Genomic DNA, 24519 nt, shown 5'->3' on the forward strand with positions numbered 1-24519 from the left:
GAATTTGAGGCATTGAGGACCTGTTGCCTACCCTTACATCTCTCTCAGGGCAAGAGAGGGACAATGCTGCCAGAATCAGGCAGAGGTGGGCAGCCTGATGCTGGGGGAGCAGGACACGGCCAGCAGGGATCCAGGACAGGATAGATCCTGCATCCCCCATTGCCCCGAGCCCCCACACTGCAGCAGCCTCAGAGATTTGGCTGAGCTCTCCTGCAGAGAGAGCAGGTGCTGCTTTACAGGGATTAAAATGTAGCCTTAGACGCATTTTTCTCTTCAATTTTTTTGGCACCTCTTCCATCCCCGGGGTGCCCTGAAGGCACCCACAGCACATGGGCAGAAGGTGGCCAGGCTGTCTCAGGGATTAGGAGTGTGTGTGGAGGTCCTGCATCAGGCAGCTCATGGCTGAGGACAGACAGAAGGTTTTTAGGCAAGTTGAAACCTCTCTGGAAACGGCCTCTCCAAGCCCAGCAGCCACAAGGATGCTGTTGCAGGTGGCTGCAGTGCCAGTCTGGGTGGCAGACACCCAACTGTCCACTTGGGTGACCCTGTCCCGGAGCCAGGCGTCTGTCCCTGGGGAAGGCAGAAGCGCAGTGCCTGGGCTCTGTTGAGAGGGCAGCTGCTCTCGGGGTGATGCCCAGTGTTTTGGTGGCTCTGAGCCGGGACATGAGGAGGTTTGAGAGAATCTGCCCCCCCACAGTGTGGTCTGAGTTGGGCTCTAACTCCTGCCAGGTCCTGCCAGAGCCGTAGTCCCTTTGCCCGCAGACAGTGGCTCGTTTTGGGGCAGAGTGGGCACCACCCAGGGACAAGGGAGCCCCAGCAGGGCCCCTGCCTGTCTCCCCCCTTCCTTTACTGTATCTCCCCCTTTTCTCCCCCCTCCCCCGTCCCCCAGTCTGGCTTGCTCTAAACCAGTGCTCCGGGATCAGCTGACGCTTTAATACTGGCCCTGGCGACAGCTGGAGGATGCTGCTGCCTGCGGGGGCTTTGTTCAGCCACCCCCCTCCCTGTGACCGATGGGGACCCTGAGGCTATCCTGCACCGGCTGGGGGGCACCAGGGTGGGCAGCTGGCCAGTGCCCACCACTTCAGTCACCAAAGGGATGGAAGATACTGGCGGGAGGGAAGGAGTCCAACCGCATTCCTCCGGCCCTCCCTGGGACTGGGGACGGGCAGTGCCCAGAGACGGCGTCTGTGCCATTTTGCCATGGGTTTTCCCTCCTGGAGATGGAGGAGAGGGGCGAAGGAAAGGAGGGGGTCTTGCCCTCTTCTCTCTCCGGCACTGGGGCCGGCCCCGGTGCCAGGAGAGGCGGGCCGGTTTCTGGAGGGAGGGCTGTCCGTCCCCCGTCCCCCCCCTTCCACCGGGGCTGGCGGCCAGCCCCGAAGTTGCGGCGAGGCGGGAGGACACACGTCCTGTCCTTCCACCGCCCCCGGGCTCCCCCCAGCCTCCATCCCCGCATCCCTCCGCGCTCCTCCCGACCGTCCCGCCCGGGCAGCCCCGCCGGTGCCGGGGCGGGGGGAGATGGCTGCCGGGGCTCGGAGGTCGCCGAGACACCTGCTGCCACCGGGCCCCCCCCCGTGCACACCCGCTCCGCTCCCGCTCCCTCCTTCCTCCGCTCCCGTCCCTGCCTCCAGCCGCCGCTGCAGAGCCGCCGCCGCCGCCGCCGCCGCCAAGGACGAGCCGGGACCGACGGCGGCCGCCGGAGCCCCCCGCCAGCCGCGGCGGGGGCTGACCCTGCCCCGGGGGGCTGCCCCGCAGGAGGAGAAGCTTTGGAAGAGCCGAGCCCCCGGTGGGACGAGCTCCGCCGGAGCCGCGGGGCATGTAGGCACCGAGCAGCGGCGGTCCCGTAAGTACCGGGCAGGCTGGGGGCAACCGGGGCCCGACGGGCTCCGCTGCCGCCTCGCCATCGCCGCCAGCAACTTTTAGGGATGAGGCGGTTGTTTTTTTGGGGTGGGGGCTTTCCCCGTCCGTCTCTCCCTACCTCAGCATCCCCCCGCATCCCCAGAGCTCCCGTTCCCCATCCCAGGCACGGGACAGAAATGAGCCTTCATCCTGGGCGCTGTTCTGGGGGGTTTTGGGGGGAGTGGGAGGCAGGAAAAATTGAGGAGACCTCCCTGGGTGCCACCAGCCCTGTGTCCCCCGCCGCCACCTTGCGTAACCCAGCGGCAGGCAGGACACTTGGCGTTTATTTTTGGTTAATCCATATTCGACCTTTTTAAGCTGCGTTTCGGTGCGTGCGTGTGTGGGGCCCTCACCATCGCCCCGGCCCGCAGCCCCCGGCCCGCAACTGTTGCTGTCGGAGGTGCGGGCGAGGAAGGGGAGGGTGATGAGGAAGAGGAGGGTGATGCCGGGTGGTGACGGATGAAGGTTGAAAGGAGACGGTGCTTGCCGGGGGCTGCCAGTGCTTCTCTCTCCCGAGTCATCCCCCCTGCATGGGGACAGGGATGGTGATGAGTTGTCTTGGAGGAGGTTTTGCTGCTTTTTCCCCTTCTGAGGGGCTTCATCGTGGTCTCCTTGTTCCACAGGGGTGTCCCCATCGGGGCAATGACAAGCCCTGGCACATCCTGGTGCCCTCCTCTGTGCCGCCTCTCTTCCCCACCTGGCTCCTGCCAGGTTTGGCTTCGCTCTGTCCTTTCCGTCCATCAGCAGCAGTTCCCCATCCCCTGGCGCAGGCTGCGTTTTCCCTCTGATTTCAGGCTCGGAGGCTTTTTTTGGGGGATAAGGTTTCTCTTTCCTGAATGATATTTTGCGTGTCGGAATTTTATTTCTCTCCTTCCTGAGGTCAAAATATCTGCATGAGCTCTCCCTCTCTTGGAGCAGGGGAGGGAGTGAGGGCAAAAAAGGAGGTTTAAAATTAGGAGCAAACTTTCCCTGTTGCATTAAAAATGACATCTCAGGGTCTGGTGGGAGGTAGGGGTTCTATTGGTGCCTTTAGCGTGAGGCTTCTGTGAGTTTGGTGCACCAGAGGAAGCTGTGCCTAGGAAGGGGGTTAACCTGCTCAAAACTACCCCAAAGCAACAAAAACAAGTGCCAAAGCCATCAAGCAGCTTTGTGGTGTCCTCTGGGGAGGCTGCCAGGAGGTGGCATTGCCTTGCCCAGTCTCCTGGCCATGGCCACCTTCTTCCTGACCCAGACTGGCCACTGGCCGTTCACCCGGCTGGAAAACCTCCCTTTTGGGAAAGCCTTTTCTAAAGGGACCGACTCTGCAGTGCTTCCTACGAGGGGTTGGAAAATGTGGGTTTTCTTTGAAGTCAGCAGGGCTTTGCTGTGTTGTGCTGAGCCCAAGAGCAGCCCCAGCTCTGGCAGTAGCTCAGGGATGGGCTCAGTTTCTCCTCAGCCTCCACCACTTTCCTGCAATCTGTCATCCCCTGCCAAAAACCCAAATTTTCCTGGACCCCTCTAGCTCAGTACGAGAAACAACGGGCTGGAAACGCATGGTGCTGGCTGGGCTGGAGGAGCTGGCTGCCCTTTGCCTCCCAAATTCGGCCATTTTGGAGTGGCCCTGTCTCCAAGCTGTGCATGGACCCCTTGCCAGCCATGGGCTCTCTGGCCTTAAACCCCTCCATCCTCTTCCATGTCTGCCAAAGGCTGTGGTGAGCCAGCCTGACTCTGCATGGTGGCACTGGGTTCCTGGGAAGGATGGAAGTTCATTGCCCTGGTTGCCTCAGCACTGGCTGAACGATGGGATGAGCCCGTGCCCACCTCCCCTCTGCCGCTCCAGTGCGTTCTGGCTGTGAGGGATGGGGATATTTTCCACCCGTGGCTTGGTCCATGGGAAACCAGATTGCTGAGCCCTGTCCCCAGTCACAGCCAGGAGCAGGGGGTGACAGAGCTTGGCATCGCAAGGGGTGTCTGCTGCTCTGTGCCTGGATTACTCGGTACTGGAAGAGGCTCCTGAGCTTGGGCAAGAGCTGGGTTGAGGAAGAGGAGGATAGGGGCCTGGAGTAGGTGAGATGCCAGGGCTGGCACAAGCAAACCCCATCAGCCACCACAAGGGCCCAGAGTATATTTAAACGTCCTTGAGGAGGGCTCAGACGGGCAGTGCTGCTGGCAGGGCGCTTCTGTTTGTTTTGGGTGGCGTGTTGCTCCCCTTCCTCTCTGCTCGGGTAGCTGATGCCGGATTCCCGATGAATTATTTATCACAGGACTAAAAATACTTGGGAATTCGCAGTGAGGAGCAGGCAGCGCAGGCTGCCCGGCCACTGAGCTGGCCGTGCCAGAGCATGGGACGCTGCCAGCATGGCATGACTCACCTGCTGCCCTCTCTGGCCAAGGGGCTCTGGCTGCAGCCATCGGTGTGGCGTTGTGGCTCCTGCAGCTCCACCAGCTGTGATGGGAGTGGGGTGGGGGATGCAGTCAGGTAGGGTGAACCCGCTGGGTGATGCTGGGTGCTGGGGGTGGATGACTCCCTGATGAAACTCACCTGGTTGAGAGAGATGCTGCTCGGTGAGCATCAGTGCCTGGACAGCTGCCTGAGCCTTCCCGGTACCCATGGGGCACAGGAGGGAAATGTAAGGTTCGTGTTCCTTGTCTTCTGGAGGTGACAGTCCTGGTGCTCATATCTGCACCACGCAGCTCTTGCAGGGTGCCCAGCCTGGCAGCCGTTGGGTTTAAATCCCGCATTTTGAGTCCAACATGCCGGCAGCGTTTTCGCAGTGTGCTGAAGGGGTGTCTGTCACTGCGGCACGGAGGAGTGTTGGGGTGCAGGTCACTGGGGCAGCTCAGACCCCAAAACCAGCTGGGACTCAGTGAGAGAAGCATCTGGCTGTGCTGTAAACACGTTAAGCAACAGCAGCTTTTAATTGCAAGTGACGTTTCTGAGAACCAGCTGGCACCTTGCTGCATGAAGCAACACCAGCGCGTGGCTGGTGCCACCACGGAGGGCTGCTCGTCCCCCTCCCCGCTGCCCAGCTTGGCACGAGGGTGACAGCCCTGGGGGAAATGGGGCTCAGAGGGGCTTGGATGCCCCTGACCACAGGTTGGTGGGCTGTGAGGGGTGAGCTCCTGCACAGGGGTGCATCACTGTGGGCAGGGATGTGTCCCCCTTCAGGGGACTGTCACCCCAACTGCTGCAGCATGAGCACCCACTGGCAGTGGGGAACTGGGGACCTGGCAGGGAGGATGTGCCCAAACAGCCCCTGAGGGCCTGGATTTGGGGTGCAGCCAGCAGAGACACGGTGTGAAGGGCGTCCCATCTGGGCGGGCACTACCAGCAGGGGACACATGTTGTGGGTAAAGACAAGAAGGAGGAAAGATGAAGGACGCTGTGTAGAGGGAAAACTTGGAGATACGGAGCCAGACTGGTGCATTGGTTGGGATTTTGTGGCAGAGAAGGGGCTGAGGTAGTGTGATGGGCGGGAGACAGGCAGCAGGACAGGCAGGGGACTACCTGCTTCAGGGACTGTGATGTGCAAAATCTCAGTAAGAGGGGTGCAGAGCTGAACCCTTCCTCAAGGGCAAAGCCTTTGAATATTGAGGGTGGCTGTCTGCTGCAGAGAGAGGCCCCAAGGAGCTGCCAGCCCCTCCTGGCACCTCTTGCAGCTGTCCCTGTCCCTAGCTGAAGGGACAATATGGACCAGCGTAGCAGTGGTGGCTTTTGGATGGGGTGGGAGGGCAGTGGGAGGGAGATGGTGGTGGTGGGATGGGGGCAGGGTGGTGGTGGGAAGCAGGGACTCTCTGTGAAGGGTTAGTGCTTCATAGGACTGGAGACAAGTGACACAGTACTGAGGGGTACAGTGGGTGGTGAATACAGCCCTGTGGCCATTCCTTCACCACATCCAGTGTCCAAGGGATGAGGGTCCCCTTGTTCCCCCGGGGTCAACCTGCAATGGCGATGCCCCAGGGCAGTGGGGAGGGCTGGGGTGAGTGGGGCTGGTGGTCCTGCTGTTCAGCTGGATGTGAGGGGCTGTGTCCTGTGCTGGCAGGGACGCGCTGGTGGACATGGGCAGAGCGCCGGCGCACGCTCTGCTACTGTCAATGGTGCTGGGCTGCTCGGCTGCCTTCACGGACATCCTGCTGCCGGGCCCTGAGGAGCCGGTGGTCAACGTGGCCGTGGTGTTCGGGGGCACGTCCTACCCCCTGCACATCCGCTCCCGCCTGAGCCCCCAGAGCTTCCTGGACATGCCCCTGGAGATCCACCCCATCACTGTCGTCGTCAACAACACCAACCCCAGCACCCTCCTCACCCAGATCTGCAACATCCTCGCCAGTCACAAGATCCACGGCATCGTCTTTGAGGACAACGTGGGCACGGAGGCCGTGGCCCAGATCCTTGACTTCATCTCCTCCCAGACCCAGGTCCCCATCATCAGCATCAGTGGTGGGTCTGCAGTGGTTCTGACCCCAAAGGTGAGACCCTCACTTGGTATTTCCAAGGGAGATGAGAGAAATTAGGAATTATTAGAGAGAGTATGTAAGGGATGTGGAATGCTGGAGGGCAGAGGAGCTGCTGGGCTGCAGCCTTTGGGATCAGGGGCAGGAATAGGCAGTGGCTGTGGCAGTGTGGCCAGCTGGGGTGATGGGACATGGTGGGGACTTCAAGGAGGGGCCCCGTTGATGGGATGTGGGAGAGGACCTTAACGCCCTGTGGAAGGACCTTCCCTGGTGTGCTGCTTCCTGTGCCCACCACGGGGTGCTGGGTTGGTGGCACTGGGGCTACTGGGGCAGTGGCAAGGTGATCACAACCTCATCTTCCTCCCACCCTGCTGGGGCTGGATGCAGCCCTGGAATGGCCGGGTGGGCAGTGTGAAGAGCCTTGCTCAGCTGTGGTGGCGATCTCAGGTGCACCATGGCTGACACAGGATTTCTGTCTTCCCTGCTCCTCGCTGGCACCAGACACTGTCAGTTACTGTCCCCTGCCTGCTGGGAAGTGCTGGTGGCAGGGAGAGCTGGAGCCAGGCTGGAGGGTGCTGGGCATTGGGGATTTGGGTTATCTCCTCATAGTGGCTCATCCCACCCTGCCCGGTCTGGGTGCTGGAGGGGTTTCAGTGCTTGCTCTTTCCTGTGGCTTGAGATCCTGCCCTTCTTCAGGGCACAGATTTTGTGCTTTTCTTGCATAGTGGTTTGGGGTCCAACCCCTCTGGATTGCACCCCCCCAGCCCTGCCTGTACCCGCTGGTGCTCCTGGAGCACCTCAAGCTCATTTTGGCTGGGTGGCAGTGGGGGCAGTGGACTCATGTGGGTGTAAAGGGCTCAGATGGAGCCTGGAGCAATGGAAAATAATCCATGGCTTTGCTGAGGTCCAGGTGATTTTCTGCATCTTTCTCCAGGGGTTGGATGTTTTGGGGTCAGTGGAGGGATCTTGTCTCCTCCTCCCTGTCTGGGATTTCCTGGGGCTCACCCCAGACTACTTCTCTGGAGGTGGAGGGGGTCTGGGTGGCAAAACCCTGCTGCCTGCATGTGACCTTTGGCAAATGCCATTCGCTGAATCATTTAAGACAGAATCAGATCAATTAAGGTTTGCTAATGAGAGGCCAGATGGCTGGGGAGGTGGGGCGAGAGGGAAGGAGCTTCACAGGCTCTGGCTGCAGGTAGTGAGACGAAGCAGGGATGGGATTTATGCTCCTGGCAGAGCTCTTGCCCACCTCTTTCTCCTGGTTTAAGGAGAAACTGTTGATCTCCTTTGGAGGATGGAAGAATTTTTGGTATATAAGCTCAGAAATGGATATGAGGCTGCAGGAGTTGACCCTTTGCATGGGGTGAGGTCCTTTGGAGGAGGATCAGTCTGATTTTGGGTGTCTCCAGCCCATGGACTGTACTGGTTCATGGCAATTGTAAACTTTTCATGATGGCAAATTCAAGGAGGCTTGCATAGGTGCAAGAGACGTGGATCATGATGCCAGAGCAACCCCTGACCCCTCTCCTCCCGCAGGAGCCCGGATCAGCTTTCCTGCAGTTGGGTGTCTCCATCGAGCAGCAAATCCAGGTGATCTTCAAGGTGCTGGAGGAATACGACTGGGGCTCCTTTGCTGTCATCACCAGCCTCTACCCAGGCTACAACATCTTCCTGGATGTCATCCGCTCCTTCACGGATGCCAGCTACTTTGGCTGGGAGCTGCAGGAGGTGCTCACCTTCGAGATGAGCCAGGAGCAGAGCAGCTCCAGGATGCAGCGGCTCCTGCGCCAGATCGATGCCCAGGTCCTCATTGTTTACTGCTCCCGAGAGGAGGCCGAGTATCTCTTCTCCATGGCAGAACAAGCTGGGCTTGTGGGGCCAGGATACGTCTGGATCGTGCCCAGCATGACAGTAGGCAACATGGAGGTGCCGCCCTCCTCCTTCCCTGTCGGCCTCATCAGCGTGGTGACAGAGAGCTGGAAGCTGAGCCTGAGGCAGAAGGTGCGGGATGGGGTGGCCATCATTGCCATGGGGGCAGCCAGCTTCTTCCGTGCCCATGGCTACCTCCCAGAGGTGGGGCGGGACTGCTGGACCCCCACCAGGGCCACAGCCACCAACACAAGCTTCTACCGGTGAGGCTTGGGGTCCCCCTGGGATGGGTGGGAAATGGGAGGAGTGGGGAAAAGAGAGGGAAAGGGCAGGGGAGGAGGGGTACAGAGCTGGTGGGCAGCAAGGATGATGCTCCCTGAGGGCTGCAGCTGGTGGTCCATGCCTCTTGGCTGGGACTCTCCTGCAGCATCTCCCCAGAGCAGCCCTTGCCTTTTCCCACGTTTCTTGGCAACTCAGGACCCCTGCGGATCTCAGGGGGGTTTTCATAGCTCTGTGGCACCTTGGGGCTGCTGTGGCAGTCTGTGCATCCTCAGCCCTGCAGTGGACCATCATCCTCAGTGCCTCCTTGCTGGAAGAGCTTTCTCCAGCTCCTCTCTGCCCCTTGCATGGGGGCTAAAGCTGGTCCCCAGCTCTCAGCCCCACATGTTTCCATGGGACCTGTGGCAGCCTGGCTGAAGGTGGAGGAGAAGGAGGAGGAGGAGGGCTGTACAGTGCAGGGCTACACAGCCAGGAGCTTACAGGCTCTCTGTACCCCACCAGGCACCTCCTCAATGTGACGTGGGAGCACAGGGACTTCTCCTTCAATGAAGGTGGCTACCTGGTCAGGCCCACCATGGTGGTGATCACGCTCAACCAGCACCGGCTCTGGGAGATGGTAGGACCCCCAGGCCCCCTGGGATGGGCACACTGAGGGGTGGCTGGGCAGGGTGAGCCTGGGGCCATGCACAGGCTAGGGTCCCACCCTGGGGTGGGTTGTACCATGTGAAACCCAAAAGTACTGTGGCTGGTCCCAAAAGCACCCGTGGTGCCATGGTGGGGGTTTGCAGCAATGGTTCTCCCCTGCAATTTGGCTGGTAAGTTCAGTCAGAAACGCAGATGCCCACCTCTGGAGAACAGCAGCCAAACACCTAGACCTGAAACAAGATGTGCGGAGGGGTTTTTGCTAGTTTGAAAGTATTTTGGGTAAAGTTTGGCCAGGTTTGTGCTCACCCAAGTGTGAAGCTTGGGGCTCAGGAGGAAACACCTCACCCCGTGGTCTGGGGGTGTGTGGGGAAAGGGATGCTGAGATGGGGCTCAACAGGAATAAGCCCCAAAGGTGGGAGGATGGATATGGGATCCCGTGTGATCCCCCAGAGCCCCTTGCTGGGGTGACCATGTGCTCTCCCTTGGGGGCAGGTGGGCAAGTGGGAGAAAGGCATCATCCACATGAAGTACCCGGTGTGGCCCCGCTACGGCTCCTTCATGCAGCCCGTGGTCGACAACCGCCACCTGACAGTGGCCACCCTGGAGGAGAGACCCTTCGTCATCGTGGAGAACACGGACCCCAGCACTGGGGTCTGCGTGCGCAACACCGTGCCCTGCCGCAAGCAGACCAACTCCTCCCAGAGGTGAGCAGGGACATGGAGCTCAACAATTCTGGCCACCACTCCCTTGGCACGTGGTGTCCAGGGTGCTCAGAGCATCTCTGGTTGGTCCAACCCATCTTTCCCGGTGTGTTTCCAGTGGCGATGGCCTCGTGGATCCCTACACCAAGCTGTGCTGCAAAGGTTTCTGCATAGACATCCTGAAGAAGCTGGCCAAGGCAGTGAAGTTCTCCTACGACCTCTACCTGGTGACCAATGGCAAACATGGCAAGATCGTCCGTGGGGTCTGGAATGGCATGATTGGTGAGGTAGGGGTGGGCATGGCTCAGACCCCCGCTTCAACACTCCCTGGAGGGCACCACTCACCCCTGACCTGAGGCTTTGCTGGTGGAGATGAGATCTGTGGTGGCACTGTGGGCAGGGGACAGCTTGGCATGAGCTCCTCCTTGGAGGAGGAGTCAGATGAACATTTACAACCCCACAGCAGGTTGTGTCTGTGCCACTGCTAACTTTAGAAGTTAATTTTTTGTTTTTAATAAAGGCAGAAATTAAGGCTGGAAATGCTGGAGATGAGGAAATGCCTGGGGAAAGTGGTCTGGGTTCCTCTGCTTGTCCCTCTGCCCATGCCAAGCCCACCTGCCCCTTTTCCAGGTGTACTACAAGCGTGCAGACATGGCCATCGGCTCCCTCACCATCAACGAGGAGCGCTCCGAGATTGTGGATTTCTCCGTGCCCTTTGTGGAGACGGGCATCAGCGTCATGGTGGCCCGGAGCAACGGCACCGTGTCCCCCTCTGCTTTCCTGGGTGAGCCCTGTGTCCCCCCGTCTTTCTGCAGGTTCATCCCATGCTCCCTACAAATGCAAATTGGAAATATTGTTCAGTTTGAATAACTTTCAAGAAAAAGAAGCCTAAGTCATAAGGGAAGGAGATTGTGCTGTCGGCTTTGGGGCTTCCTCCTTCCCTGTCTGAATAATCCTTTTATTATGGAGATGGAGGCTGGAGATTGAGGCTGGGCTCAGTGGTTTTCTCCCCTTCATTTTTGTGTGGAGGAGGAGGATGGGGACGTGGGGGGATTTGCCAGCTTGGAGCTCTGCTTTGGGGATCCGTCTCTGCCACCGTCACCAGAGCCAGCGGTTAAGCCAAGTGCAGGAAACCTCCAGTGCTAAAAGTTTTATTTAATGAGTTTTACACCAGCAAAGCTGCAGCCTAGGAAGGGGAGGAGACTGGCCAAGGTCGTCAGGAAATTCGGCTTGGGCAGGGCTTGAGGCTCTCGGCAAGGGCACAGCAGCAACGTCCCAGCTCTGCTGGAGCTGGGCTCTTGTGTGGGGAGGGTGCAGGTGGTTGCTAAGGATGCCATGGAAGGTGGGACCACCAGCCTGGGCACATCTTCCTCATCCTGTCCCCCCCACACCACAGAGCCCAACCTCCCAAGGAAGCAGGGTCACCTTCACCAGCCCCGGGGACAGACGGAGCATCCTGCCCTGCTTTGGCAGGGCCGGGGTCCGCGGTCCCCACGTCCCCGTGTCTCCTGCCTCTGCGCTAATGAGCCACACCCCCATCAGGGGAGGCCTCTCCTGCCTGACAGCGAAGGACGTGCTGACAAATGGACCTCGGTGGCCGCGCACTGACAGCTCAGACGCATCCCCAGTCCTCCTGCTGCTCCATCCCAGATCATCCCGGGCAGGCAGTGGCTCATTGCCTGTCCCCACTCACAGGCTGCGCAGGCTGGGGGGCTGGTTCCATGCCCGATGCAGGCACAGTCCTGTGGGCAGAGTTATCACGGGGGAGAACTTGTGATTCCATGGGAAACTCTCCTGCAGTGACCCTGGAGATGGGCAGCATTTTGTAAACATCTCCCTGTTGATGAGGACCTGATTTGGTCTAGGCAGGGCTGCATCCCCCAGCTCTGCACCAATCCCCTTCCCTCCTGATTCCCTGTGGAGCTGCTTGGCCATGGTGCTGCCAGCCTCTGACTCCTCTCCAAGGAGGGGCAATATTCAGAATGAGCCCCATCCACCAGGGAGGGCTCCTGGGAGTCCTCAGAGGACCAGGGGATGTCCCAGGAGGCTCACAGAGTTCCACTTGCTTTGCAGAACCTTACAGTCCAGCCGTGTGGGTCATGATGTTCGTCATGTGCCTCACCGTGGTGGCCATCACTGTCTTCGTGTTCGAGTATTTCAGCCCCGTTGGCTACAACCAGAACCTCACCAGTGGCAAGAGTGAGTTGGGCAGGTGGGAGCTGGGAGCTGGGAGGGGGGACACACCCCTGGCTGGGCTGACAACTGTCCCCTCTGTTCCCTGTCCCCACAGGGCCGGGAGGTCCCACCTTCACCATCGGCAAGTCCGTGTGGCTGCTGTGGGCTCTGGTCTTCAACAACTCAGTGCCCATCGAGAATCCCAAGGGCACCACCAGCAAGATCATGGTGCTCATCTGGGCCTTCTTCGCTGTCATCTTCCTCGCCAGCTACACAGCCAACCTGGCTGCCTTCATGATCCAGGAGCAGTACATTGACACTGTGTCGGGGCTGAGTGACAGGAAGGTGGGGCTGATCACTGGGGTGGGAACCCTAAAAAAATCCCTAAAAAAAACCCCTTTTTGAAGTTACTGGCAGTGATGTGTGTGAAGCTGAGCATCACTGCCAGTTGGCTGGGCATGAATGCATGAGTCGAGGGCTGGCTGTGGGGAGGGGACATGGAAAGCCATGGCCACTGTGTGATGCCACCCCTGGGGCTCCCCATTGCAGTTCCAGAGGCCGCAGGAGCAGTACCCACCCTTCCGCTTTGGCACTGTCCCCAACGGCAGCACCGAGAGGAACATCCGCAGCAACTACCCCGACATGCACACCCACATGGTGAAGTACAACCAGCGCTCTGTGGAGGACGCCCTCACCAGCCTCAAAATGGGGTACGGCTCCTCCAGATGGGGTGTGGTTCTTAGAGCTCCTTCAAAAGGGATACAGCACCCCCAAATAACTATGGCTCCCTGGAATGGGGTACAGGACCTCCCAGATGGAGAAGGGATTTCTCAACTGGGGTACAGTCCCCCACAAGCTGGATGTGGCCCCCCCAGGCTGGGTACAGCTCTCCCAGACTGTGTATGGCTCTGTGCATCTTCCCTGGATGAAGTACAGGACCCCCAGACAGGACATAACCTGCTGCAGATGGAGTGCAGCTTCATACAGCTCCCCTCAAAAGGGATGCAGCTCACCCCAGATGGCTCCCCCAGGTGGAACACAACTCCCCCCAAGGTTGGGTACTTCCCCTCCAAGTGTGGTTACAGCTCTCCAGGATGGGTCAGGGGCCCCAAGAGCACATAGAACCCCCTCCAGATGGGCTACAGCTTTCTGAAAGGGATAGAGCTTCCCCAGATAGGCACAGCCCTCCCCCAAAAATAGGCTTTCAGACCCCCCCTCACCCTTCCTCCTGTTGGTGGGGCAGGAAGCTGGATGCCTTCATCTACGATGCAGCGGTGCTCAACTACATGGCGGGCAAGGACGAGGGCTGCAAGCTGGTGACCATCGGCAGTGGGAAGGTGTTTGCCACCACGGGCTACGGCATCGCCCTGCAGAAGGACTCGCACTGGAAGCGGGCCATCGACCTGGCCCTGCTCCAGTTCCTGGGAGATGGTGGGTGCTTGCATGAGCTCCTCGTTAGCCCTGTCCCCATCCTCACCCCACCCCTGCCCTGCAGATTAACCCAGGGGACAGGGCTCAAACCCTGTGCTCAAACCCAGGCTCACATCCTCATGGCAGGATGGCACTGAGGGACTTCACCAGCTCCTTTCAGGGGATATTAAATACTCTGGATGTTGTGCTCGTCATTCCCTCTGGGGTTGTAAAATCCAGGAAATGGCTGTGCACAAGATTTGAGGGTCCTGAGGAGAAGCCTGGGAAGAGGACAGTAAGCATTGGTGGCTGGCGCATGGGTGGGGGACAGAGTCAGGAGAGGACCCTGGTGGTGGGATGCTCAGGCCAAGGGCAGCAGCAAGCATTAGGTGATTACAGCTCCAGAGGCTCAAGGGTCTCTTTCTCCTCCTCTACCCACAATGGGGTGGAGAGGGGCAAGGATGTGCTTGGGAAGGTGATTCCCAAGGGTGGATTTTCACCCCCTGCACCGTTGTGCGTGTCCCAGGCGAGACCCAGAAGCTGGAGACGGTTTGGCTGTCAGGGATCTGCCAGAATGAGAAGAATGAGGTGATGAGCAGCAAGCTGGACATCGACAACATGGCCGGGGTTTTCTACATGCTGCTGGTGGCCATGGGGCTGAGCCTGCTGGTCTTCGCCTGGGAGCACCTCGTCTACTGGAAGCTGCGTCACTCTGTCCCTAAATCCCACAAGCTTGACTTCCTCCTGGCCATCAGCAGGGTGAGGGATGCTGACAGGGGCTTTTGAGGGGCGCAAATGTCTTCACACGGTGTCACAGGGATGGACATGGCTTGGTGGGCATTGTCCTTTGACCCTCATGGGAGGGATTGGAGATGTTTGTGTTGATGTGAGCTCTTGGTGAGAAAAGCCAGCTTTTGAGGAAAGGGCTCACTCCTGGAACGACCCCACATCCTTATTAGCATCCCTGGGGAAAGGGGTGATAGAGGATGGTGTCACCCACCCTGACAGTCCTTGGAATGCTGGGGAAGGGGCATCAGTGCTCTGAAGCCACCTCACCTCAGCAGCATGAACTCAGCTCAGGAGGGTGGGCTCAGGGGGCAGGACGCCACTGACCTTGCTGACGGTGGGGGGCCCATTTCTCCCCACAGGGCATCTACAGCTGCTTCAATGGGGTTCAGAGCCTGTCAAGCCCCGGGCGGGCGCCCACACCCGATGTCACTGCCAGCTCAGCCCAGGCCAACGTGCTGAAGATGCTGCAGGCTGCCAAGGAGATGGTGACAACGGCCAGCGTGGGCGGCTCGCTGGAGCAGGCCACCCGCACCATCGAGGACTGGAGCAACCACAGCGAGCGCCTCCAGACCACCTTCTCCCTGAGGACACCCCAGCTGGTGGTGCAGAACAGCACCGGCGCACACCGGGGCCCCCCCTCTGGCCCGCACCCCACCGAGAGGCTGGGGAGAGCCTACGCTCCCAAGGGTGCTCCCCTGGGGCTGCCGCTGCCCCAGCCCATCCCTGTGGACTCCCGTCTGCACGGGGAGGAAAACTGGAGAGGGGCAAACGAGCACCCCCACCTGCTACACCCCTTGAAGTTTCGGGGTGGCTGTGTAGGGGATGAAGCCCTTACAGGTTTCCCCCACCTCCTGGTGAAGACTTCCCCAGGAGGGGATTATGGGGAGCAGGTGCTGGTGGGGAACCATGTCGGGGCTCCCCTCCCGCCCCCCACATCCCCCAGGGACCTCCCACCACCGGACATCTACAGGGAGCACAAGCGGCCATCGGGGCGGGGGGACCGGCTCCAAAACAACCCCCTGCTCCAGAGGGACGGGGCACACGGGAGCTCAGGGACTCTGCCTCGGCTGCTCTCGGCAGCGGAGAAAAAGCGGGAGGTGGGCAGCGCCTTCCTGCCTCCATCCTGCGCTCGCGGAGCCTTCCCGAAAGTCACCAGGACTTGCAGAGCCAGGGGCGAGCCGGCGCGGCAGGAGGCGGCGGTGATGGAGCGGGAGAAGCCGAACCGGTGGGCGAGCTCGGCCAGGGCGCCCGGGGAGCGCGGCGAGAAGCGGCGTCCCGGGGGGCTGCGGCGCTGCGGGGCCGCTCGCCCGCCCGCCCGCGCCGACGTGCCCGACCTCTTCCCCGAAGCCGAGGCCGGCTACGGCTGCGGCTCCCGCTGTCCACAGGCCGCTGGCCGGCTCCCACCGCGCTCGCCCGTGACCAGGCTGCCGTCCTACCGGGAGGCTTGCCGGCAAAACCCCCGTGCCACCGCCACCGTGTCGGGGTGCGCGCCCCACGCCTGCATGAACTCCTACGCCAACCTGCCCCTCTACGCGGGACACCTCTCGCGGGGGTCCCCGCCGCCCCGGGAGCACCCCGGGGTGCACCCCTGTGACCGGGGGTCCGGGCGCTGGGACAGCGCCTGCAGAGACTGTGGGAGGCGCGGGGAGCTGGCCTTTCTGCGGGCGCTGGGGGCGGAGAGGAGGGACCCGCTGGTGGCCCGCGGGGTGGCGAGTCCCTGCGCCGGCGGGTCCTGGCGGCGGGTCTCCAGCCTGGAGTCGGAGGTGTGATGGGGGGACAGGGGGGTGTTCGCACCCCTCTGCCTGCCCTTTGCCCGGGTGTCCCCACGGGCCAGCCAGCGGCTCCCGGCCGGGCTCCGGCCTCCCGGGGTCCTGCACCGCCGGCAGCGGGATGCTCCAAGCGGCTCGGCGGGTCCCGGTGCGCTCTTTGGGGGAGTCGGAGGAGCCTGGCAAAGGCTGGTACATGCTGGGTCGAGCTCTCCCCACAGGCAGGGCTGGCATCGGGGACGCCAAACACATCGCCGCCGTTTTGCCGTCACGTTTTGTTTTCATTCAAAGGGACTCGAAACGCCACGTCCAGGTCATTAAAAAGACATTTTCAGCTGTCTGGGGACCCTTCTTCCATCCTCCGGGGCTGCCCTTGGTATCATGGATTCCTATGAATATTCGTGGTGCTGTGCACCCCCTCCCCGTCCGTGTCCCGTTACTGCTGAGCCGGGGCACGGGCTCGTCCCACCGGCAAAGGAAAGCTGGAAAAGGCAAATGGCAACTGCGCTGAGGGGTAATTAGGAGCTGTCAGCCTGTGCAGAGGCTGGAGCCGAGCACTGGAGCCGGGGTTCCTGCCCCCTGCTCAGGTTTTGGGGTGCTGGGCACTGATGGCCCTGGGCTCGGGTCACGGCTACAAAGGGCAGCCTGGCAGGGATCTCCAGCTCGGCACAGCAGCCCCGGGAAGGTGTTCTGTGGGGAATGAGAAAGGGAAAAATTCCTTCCAGGCTGATGGAGCCATAAATCAGGTGTGATAGATGAGCAGGGTTTAATTCTTCTCTTCAGGTACGTCTGACACAGTCCTTTCCCTGCCGGGCTGGGGCGCGAGCAGAGGCGGCCGTGACTCACAGGCAGGGGAGAGGGTCTTTGGGAAATGGGAATTGAGGCTCCGGGGCTCCGGGCTGCAGCCACGGCTTTGCCGGGAGATTCCAGCCCCATCCCAGAGCAGCACTAGGACTACACGGAGCTGCCCGTGACTGGCTGGCAGGCTGTCCCAGGGAGATGCCAGCCCTCAGCCCCTCTTCCCAGCCGGTTTGGCATCGCCTTCCTCCATGAACAGCTCAGGAAGCTGCTCTAGAGCTCCTTTCTTTTTTTTTTTTTTTTTTTTTTTTCTCCTTTTTTCTTCTTTCCCGATTAAAACGCAGTTGTTGGGGGTTGCTGGCAGCCACCGAGCAGCCGGGGCCGGTAACAGCGAGGGGACGATGGCAGGGACTGCCCCGGGACACCCAACCCTGCCGCAGGGACGGCTGCAAAGCCCCGAGGAGGTCCAGAAGGGCCCGGCCACGCGTGGTCCAGGCTCAAAAGCATTGGCAGTATCTGGCTGTCCATCCATCTGTCTGGGGTTAAATCCAGCCAGTCCCCCATCCCCCAGCCTGGCTGCCATCACACACTGGTGCCGGCGCTTTAATTCCCTTTACTTATTTATCATCGCAATTGTCTCTTAATTGTTTTGGCAGCCCCTCCAAGCCTCCTGGCGAGGGTGGGAGGTGCTGGTGTATAAATAAAGGCCATAAATAAGTAAATCCGGTGGAAGAGGAGGGTATTCATCCAGGTTGCCCCAGGTGATGGCACCCATTCACCTGGGGCAGCTCTTCCCAGTTGAGTGCCCCAGATGCCTTGTCGGGTGACAGGCTGGTCCCCGGGAAGCTCCAGCGTGGCCTTGGGAACTTTCCCTCAAATTGCGGCTCTCTGGCTGGAGGAAGCCAGCACACACAGCTGCAGTCAAACCTCAGCTGGGGTTCGGGCTGTAACAGCAAAGGGGAGCAGAAAAGGGAAAAAAGTATCAAAAATCCCCAACCCACTTTTTGAATTAATTAGTGATGTCCCTGGTGACTCAGCAGAAGCCAAATGGATCTGCTTCATGTTTTATTGAAGGCCTTTGCTGTGGAAGGCTGAGGACAGCGAGGAACAGGGCAAATGGGGTGCAGGGGGTGCTCGCAGGGGAGGTGGCCTCAGGATTGGGTGTCAGCACCCGGTGTAAGGCCAGGGCTATTCTGGGTGCCCCATGTGAATGCCCACACCCCCGGCCACCATGGTGGCATTTGCATAATCATCTTTACATGCTAATTGGGATGGAAAAGCACAGTTTTTCTCCCATTCCTGGTGCCAGGTGCTGGGCACTGGTGGGAAAGGAGGTGTTTGGGGCATGACCAGCCCAGAGCCGGTGGGATCTGTGACCCCCAAGGACCAAGGAAGGGCTGAGCTGCTCCTGCAGCATTTCCCTGCTCCTGTCCTGCAAGGGACAAAGCTTCAGGGAAGCAGTAGTCTGGAAGCACCGTGCAGCAAAGCTTTCCAAAGAGGGGCTGGGTAATTTAGTGTTTAACAGACGTTGAGGGATATTATTTCTTTTTGGTGAAATTGTCTAATCAATCACTTTTTAATTCAGCCTGCTCTGGCACCCGGGACACCCCAGGAGGCTGTGGGCTGCTATGCAGAGAGAAATATGGCTGGATCACTGCTGGGCACCCACCTCTGGGGCTCAGCCCCACTGCGGGGGGTGGGCAGTGTCCCCCCAAACCCACCCCCTGCCTCTGCCAGCTCTGACATCTCCATGGCAGGTCCTATTTTCACTGCCCCGTTGCTCAGCATCATAAGATCCATCCTGATGAGGAGAGGGGGAATGAAGCAGATCAGCACAGGTCAGCCACTGGGAAGGGGTTCCAATGGCACGGAGATGCTGGTGCTGCTATGGGAGATGGTAACTCAGGTTAAGGCAGAGGGAACTGGTTAAATCACAATCCAGGACAGATACGGGGCCAGGAAGGTGCTGGGGACAGCTGCCATGCCTGTGCCTGAGGATGCCTGAGGGAGCAGCAGGTGCAGCCACCTCCTGGTTACTGCCTCCTGCCAGGCCAAAGCCATGGCACAAAACCTTCCCCAGCTGAGACCCTGCAGCAGGTGCCCTTCCCTGAGCCACTGACAGCTCCTGGGCTGCCCAAATCCATCCAGGAAAAAGGCTGGTGAGCACTTTCCCTAAACCTTCAAACAGCTGAATCCCCTCAGGGACACACAGCTCCGTGGTGGTGGTCAAGCTTTGCCTAAAGCTTCTTCTCAGGTTCAACGTTTTTCTTTCCCTGGCCATTGCTATTCCAAGCACTGCAATAGACTGAATTCCTCCCCGATGCCAGTTTGGCCTCAGATTTACAGCCCAAGCCCCAAAATCCGCCACTGCTTGTGAGGTCCTTCGAGAGAATCACAGCAGAAAGTGTTTATTTCCATCATAAAGATCTGCTTTAATATTTTAACATAAATCAAGCTGCGCTTTATGGTGATAATAAATTTGCTAGCAGAAACTGCCTTTGCAGCCTGAGGCAGCAGAGCAATTCAATTTGTTTGGCTTTAAGTGTAAAGAGCCATAATTGAGAAGGGGAAAGTACAGATGTTTTAATTGAGTTTGCAGCTAGCACCCAGAGTTGCAGGAGGCTAATAGAGAAGAGGTGAGGGTCTCCATTAGCCTCTCCACTTGCCATTTCTCCTTGGCCTGCACCCCCATCCGTCACAGCCATCCCCTCCAGGAATAGCTGCTCTGTGCCTAAGCACGAGGAAGAAAGAGATGGAAAAAGAAGTCAGACTAAACCAGATGTATAATGTGCATTTTATTGGTTTTAATCCCATTTTTGTAAAACTAATTACAGTCAGGACAAAGCATCACGTGTGAATCTGTAATAATGAATTGTTAGTGCTGATAATGGCCAAATAAAAATAGACTTATTCGTGATGAGCGAGAGGAGAGAGCTCATGCCCTGCACCGTGGGGTCACCCAGCATCCCCTCAGCCAGTGCTGGCTGCACTGAACCATCCCCTTCCTGCTTTCTCCAGTAATTTTTAAGGCATTGCTATGTCATGTTTTATATGAAAAATGTTCTCTTCCGTAGAGCTTCTTACTGTTAATCACCCCAATTCCAATTCCCAATTTGTTTTGCTGCTGTGCAAGGACAACAGGTGTCTAGGAATTCATGGGTTTTTATCTGAGAAGCACTCGTGCTCCTTGGGGAGCAAAGCCCTTCCCAGTAAGGTACCACGGCAAAGGCTGGGGCTGGAACACAAGCCCTCAGCATGCCACTGCATCCAAAACCTGGATTCCAGCAGCTCTTGGAGGTGCAGCCCCTCAGAAGTCACTGTCACACACTGTGTTGAGGGGGAGAGGGGGACACATGGGCCAGGGAAGAGAAGGCACATCTTTAAATGTCAGAGATGGCAGGAAAGAGGGTGCCAGGCTGGGCCCCCTCCCTTCCCCCTCAGTGGGGCAGCCCTGGGAAGGGGAGGGTGAGAGGAGATGAAACAACGGAGAACAGCCCCGTTCCCTGGCTGCAATGAAATGTGAAGGCAATAGACTGAAATGGGCATGTGGAGGGCAGGGGCTGAGCCAAGAACCTTGCAAAGCATGGGCAGCCCAGGGCAGACAGCCCTCAGCCTCTCCATGAACCCACACCTGCACACTCGTGCAGAGGAACAGCCCCCTCAGCCTCTCCAGCTTCCAAAGGCTCATTTCATCAGCATTCAATTCCTCCCTCCAGCTCTGCCCAGCTCCCAGCTGCCACACAGGTGGCTCCCAGCTCAGCTGCCCCATGGATCTGCCCTCCAAACTACTGCTGCCTAAACAAGACACCAGCACCAGCTACCTGTAAAACCCCTTCTTAATTTGGTACTGAAGATACCACATCAGCTTTGCAGGAGCACTTGGGGATGTTTAAACTCACTAGCAGGGGCTGTCAATGCCTATTTGGGATCAAGCTGGAGAGAAGATGAACAGTCCCTCCAGATCCTCTCCAGGCAGCTCGGCAAGGACACAGTGGCGGTGCTCAGGCTTGAGAGGTGCAGGGTTTTGCTTTAAAAGCCATGAAGTGGTTTTATACAGCTCCAGGTACTTGCATATTCCCCCAGGAGGAGCACTTCAGGTCATATGGAAACCAGAAAGTCCTACTTGAAAACAGAGCTTGATTAAAAAGAGCTGCAGTTCAAAGCTTGCTTTAGTGAGCGATGACATTTAATACTGCAGCAAGTGCAGAGGGCAGGAGGATCTGACATGCACCTGGCTTTGAACCTGCTTTGATAACAGGGGGGTTAAAATAGTTCAGGTGAAAACTTTTAGAGTTCTTCCTTCTGTCAGGAAACCCTGGATGATCTGTGCCCAAGGGCTTCTGAACACAGGACCCGAAGACAGAGGGTGGTGTTACAGTGACCACACTCATCCTAAAAGCAGACTCGCCTAGAGCTGCCTAAGGTAGGAGCAGCCCAATTCCGAGAGCAGCAGAGCAGGAGCATCCCAAAGCCCACCCTAACCCTGTGCAGAAAGACAAGAGGGGGAATTCAAGCCCAGTTCCAGCAGGGTTTCAGGTTTTGCTCCCTTGTTTTGGGAGCTCTGCTGCTGCAGGCAGGGCTGAGCCAGGGCACAGCGCTTCCTCCTGGCACCGGCTCATTCCCCTGAGTTAACACCCACCTCGTTTCAAGGCTAATTACCCAGCGCGGGAGCCGGGAACGCATCAGTGTGCACAGCCGGAGCCTCTCGCGTGTCAGGACTGGGTAATTAGCACCTCTCCAGCCCACACCAATCCCGGCCGCTGGAGTCAGGGTCTGGCTGCTTGTACCAGCCCCGGGCAAAGCTGAGAAAGGGAGAAGGGCTCTGCCGGTGGAAAGCTCAGAGTCGCAAACCGGTGCTGAGGGAAGCAAGGCTGATTTCCTTTCCAGTGGAAAGAGCTGTACCCTGCATGCAGAGGGGCACTGCTCTGCCCAAATGGGCTGCTACAGCACTGGAGAACAGGATGGAAGTGTGAATGTAAACTCCCAGGCTGGAGAAATCCAGCTCTAAGCAAAAGATCCCCGATCCCAGGCAATGTGCATAAACATGATAATGCTTCTACAAAAAGAAAGTGTAACAGCACAAAATTATTTCCTTCTGAATTAGGTCTATTTCCACCCTTATGTTTTCCTTCAGCTGGCACAGAAGGTTGGTCTGAAGGAGTCTCAGCAGAAAGAAGAGACTCAGTTCTCCCAAACTTCTGCCGGATTCTGCACAGCACATTCCTGCCTTTGGGAGAAGGGACATTTAGTGATGCAGCCAAGGCTGTTTCCTGTGTGCTGAGACCAGCAGCACACAGAGAGCCAGGGAGGGACAGACAGAGAATGTGCTGCTCTGACAGAGCCAAAGGCAGGAATGGCTGGACACTGTTTAACGGTGCAGGCTGCCAAGGGCTCAGCCCCAGGGCTTCGTCTGAGAACCAGAACTGTAACAAGGCTGAGTCCACTCCATCCACATCCAAAGTGGAGTGAAGAAAAGTCTGTGTCACCAAGCCAACGGCCTGGAAACTTCCCTTCACACTGCCTCTTCCCCTCACTGGGGAGTTCCAGAGGGGGAGCTGAAATGCTGGAGTCTCTGGAGCTCCAGAGGGAGTGTGCTGCTACCCCTCATCAGAGCTTTGACTCACTCAGGACAATGTTCGCAGTTACAAACACGAAGCAAGAGAAGCCCCAAATGAGCACAAACACAATCCAGAAGGTGTGCCGGAAAGGGGAGAGGTGCTTGTTCACGGTCCCGCTGCCGAAGACCAGCTGAGTGTCTTTCCGACTGCAGTACGCAAGGAAAGCTGGGATGAGATACTGGATCCCATTCCCGGCATAGGCTCCCGTGATCCCCACCAAGGACTCCAGATCGTGAGTGCAGAAAGCCACCAGCACTGGGGGAATCAGCGTGATGGCAGGAAAGACAATCCTATCCACCACCCACGGGTAGGTGCCCCCTTCTCTGTGGAAAAGGGTCTTCCAGTTGTTGCGCAGGGTCACTGCAATGATGGGGAAGTTGGTGCTGATGGTGAAGACCGGGAAGAGGCCCAGGAAGTAGCGAATGAAGGCCACGCTGATGATCTCGCAGTTGGTGAAGTTGAGCGTGTACATGTCCATGAGGGTGTCGTTGCGGAAGCAGTAAATGGCAGTGAAGGACAGGAGGCTGTAGAACGCCAGGATCAGGATGTAATCGAGCACCACAAGCTTGTTGATGTGCTTCTTCTTGGAGATGGGGGTGATGAGGGATGGCAGGGAGTGCTGGCACATGAAGGAGTAGACGCACACCCCAAACAGATTGCGGATGCCCGACAGCTGGGCCATGGACGGGTGACCTTCAGCTTGGCCTCTGCCGATGCGGATGAGGGCCAGAATAATCATGAGGATGAAAGCTGGAGAGAGAGAAGGTCTCAGGTCAAGCCCAGGCCTGCACTCCCCATGACCCTCCTCCCATTGCACTGGCAGTCTTGGCATCAACTCTCTCCTGCTATGCAAGAGCATCTCCTTATCTCTTTGATGTACCACCTTATCTGAGGGTGCTACATAAAAGGCGAGGTGCACAGGAATTAATCGTGATTTGCTGTCAGTGCCAGTCAGCAGATAAGGGAATGGGCTCAGGCATCTCCCTCCAGTCTCCTTCCCACAGGGACTCACCCTCCCACCCTCAAGAGCACAGGGCTGCCCTGAGCCCTTTGGAGGCAGAAGGCTGACATGGCTGGTGAACCCTAAGCCCTCAAAGGTTTTGGTCCATGGATGCTTCTGCCACACACACACACACACGGGTTAAATATCACCTTTTAAAAAAGCCTTGGAGATGTCTGAGCTCTGACTTGGCTCCAGTCAACCCCAGTAATATTCCTACACATTTCCAACCGGACTAATGTTTTCAAGACCTCCCCTAAGCACACAGGAGCAGCAGCTACTACCATGCTTTCCTGTCCCTGGGATCTGTCAAGCATGATAGAGCAAGAACTAGCCAGCCATTTCCTGGGCAGGAGGAACAGGCTGTCTGTAGCTAATCCCAGGGTGGAGAAGCCAGTCTGGAAGGGACTAAAGCAGCACTGAAGGACTGCTATTAAAATTCATCGTTTCTAGACACAAAGTCTGCTCATCTACCCTTCAGTTATGTCAGGAAAAAGCTTAACAACATTTTACAAAGCTTATTACAAATAACAACATGCCAGGGACAAAATGAATTGAGAAGATTGGGCTAATGCCCTTATTACTCTGAGGGTGGAAATTTGAGCCAGAGCAGTTACTGTGAGACTCATTCCCAGCACAGCATATAAAACCAGCAGAAAACTAATTCTGGTGTCACAAAAATTGCATCAACCTGGGAAAGATGATCATCAACTGCTGGAGTTAACAAGCAACAGGGAGAAAAGGACCTGCCTGGCAGGGCAGCAAGCAGTGAGATTTACAGTCTGGCACTGCAATGGGTGGGCCACAGTGGCTTGCACAGAGCTGTCCTTGCACCAGCACAGGAACAGAGCCGTGAATTATCAGGTAATGAAAAAAATCAACAAAATGCTGAGACAACTACTACAGACAACTTTGAATGCCATTAATATAAATCCAGAGGAATTAAACAGGGCAGTGCACAGTTCAAATCCATAGGAGGCTGGCACCAGTGCTAGGAGCTGGGCAGGCTCACTTTGGGGTGACAAGATTATGGGCCTGCTCTGTGCCCAGTCCTGCTCCCCACAACAGGCGGCTGGAGATGGGAACCCCTGCCAGGGATGCGACTGGGGAAGACAGCTGCAGACCAGTTAGTGAATGCTGCC

At 58.1% G+C, this 24519-nt stretch overlaps 2 protein-coding genes across 2 annotated transcripts in view; one reads left to right on the plus strand and one right to left on the minus strand.

Moving 5' to 3' along the window:
- Nucleotides 1–1379: 1379 nt before the first annotated feature.
- On the plus strand, nt 1380–16295 carry GRIN2C (glutamate ionotropic receptor NMDA type subunit 2C). The gene is made up of 13 exons (XM_082294147.1): nt 1380–1840; nt 5919–6342; nt 7864–8459; nt 8977–9091; nt 9613–9824; nt 9940–10108; nt 10452–10605; nt 11895–12020; nt 12112–12341; nt 12546–12706; nt 13240–13427; nt 13933–14165; nt 14555–16295. The coding sequence occupies exons 2-13, from the start codon at nt 5935–5937 to the stop codon at nt 15962–15964; spliced, it is 4002 nt and encodes a 1333-aa protein (XP_082150273.1). The 5' UTR covers nt 1380–1840; nt 5919–5934; the 3' UTR covers nt 15965–16295.
- A 3318-nt stretch (nt 16296–19613) lies between these two features.
- The window catches only part of TMEM104 (transmembrane protein 104), a 42395-nt gene continuing 37489 nt past the window's right edge, over nt 19614–24519 (minus strand). The window contains exon 9 of the mRNA XM_082293903.1: nt 19614–23127. Coding sequence (XP_082150029.1) covers nt 22367–23127 — 761 coding nt within the window. The 3' untranslated portion in view covers nt 19614–22366. The remainder of the gene's footprint in view (nt 23128–24519) is intronic.

The sequence above is a fragment of the Coloeus monedula genome (genome assembly GCF_965178545.1).
Source record: "Coloeus monedula genome assembly, chromosome: 19".
Lineage (NCBI taxonomy): Eukaryota > Metazoa > Chordata > Aves > Passeriformes > Corvidae > Coloeus > Coloeus monedula.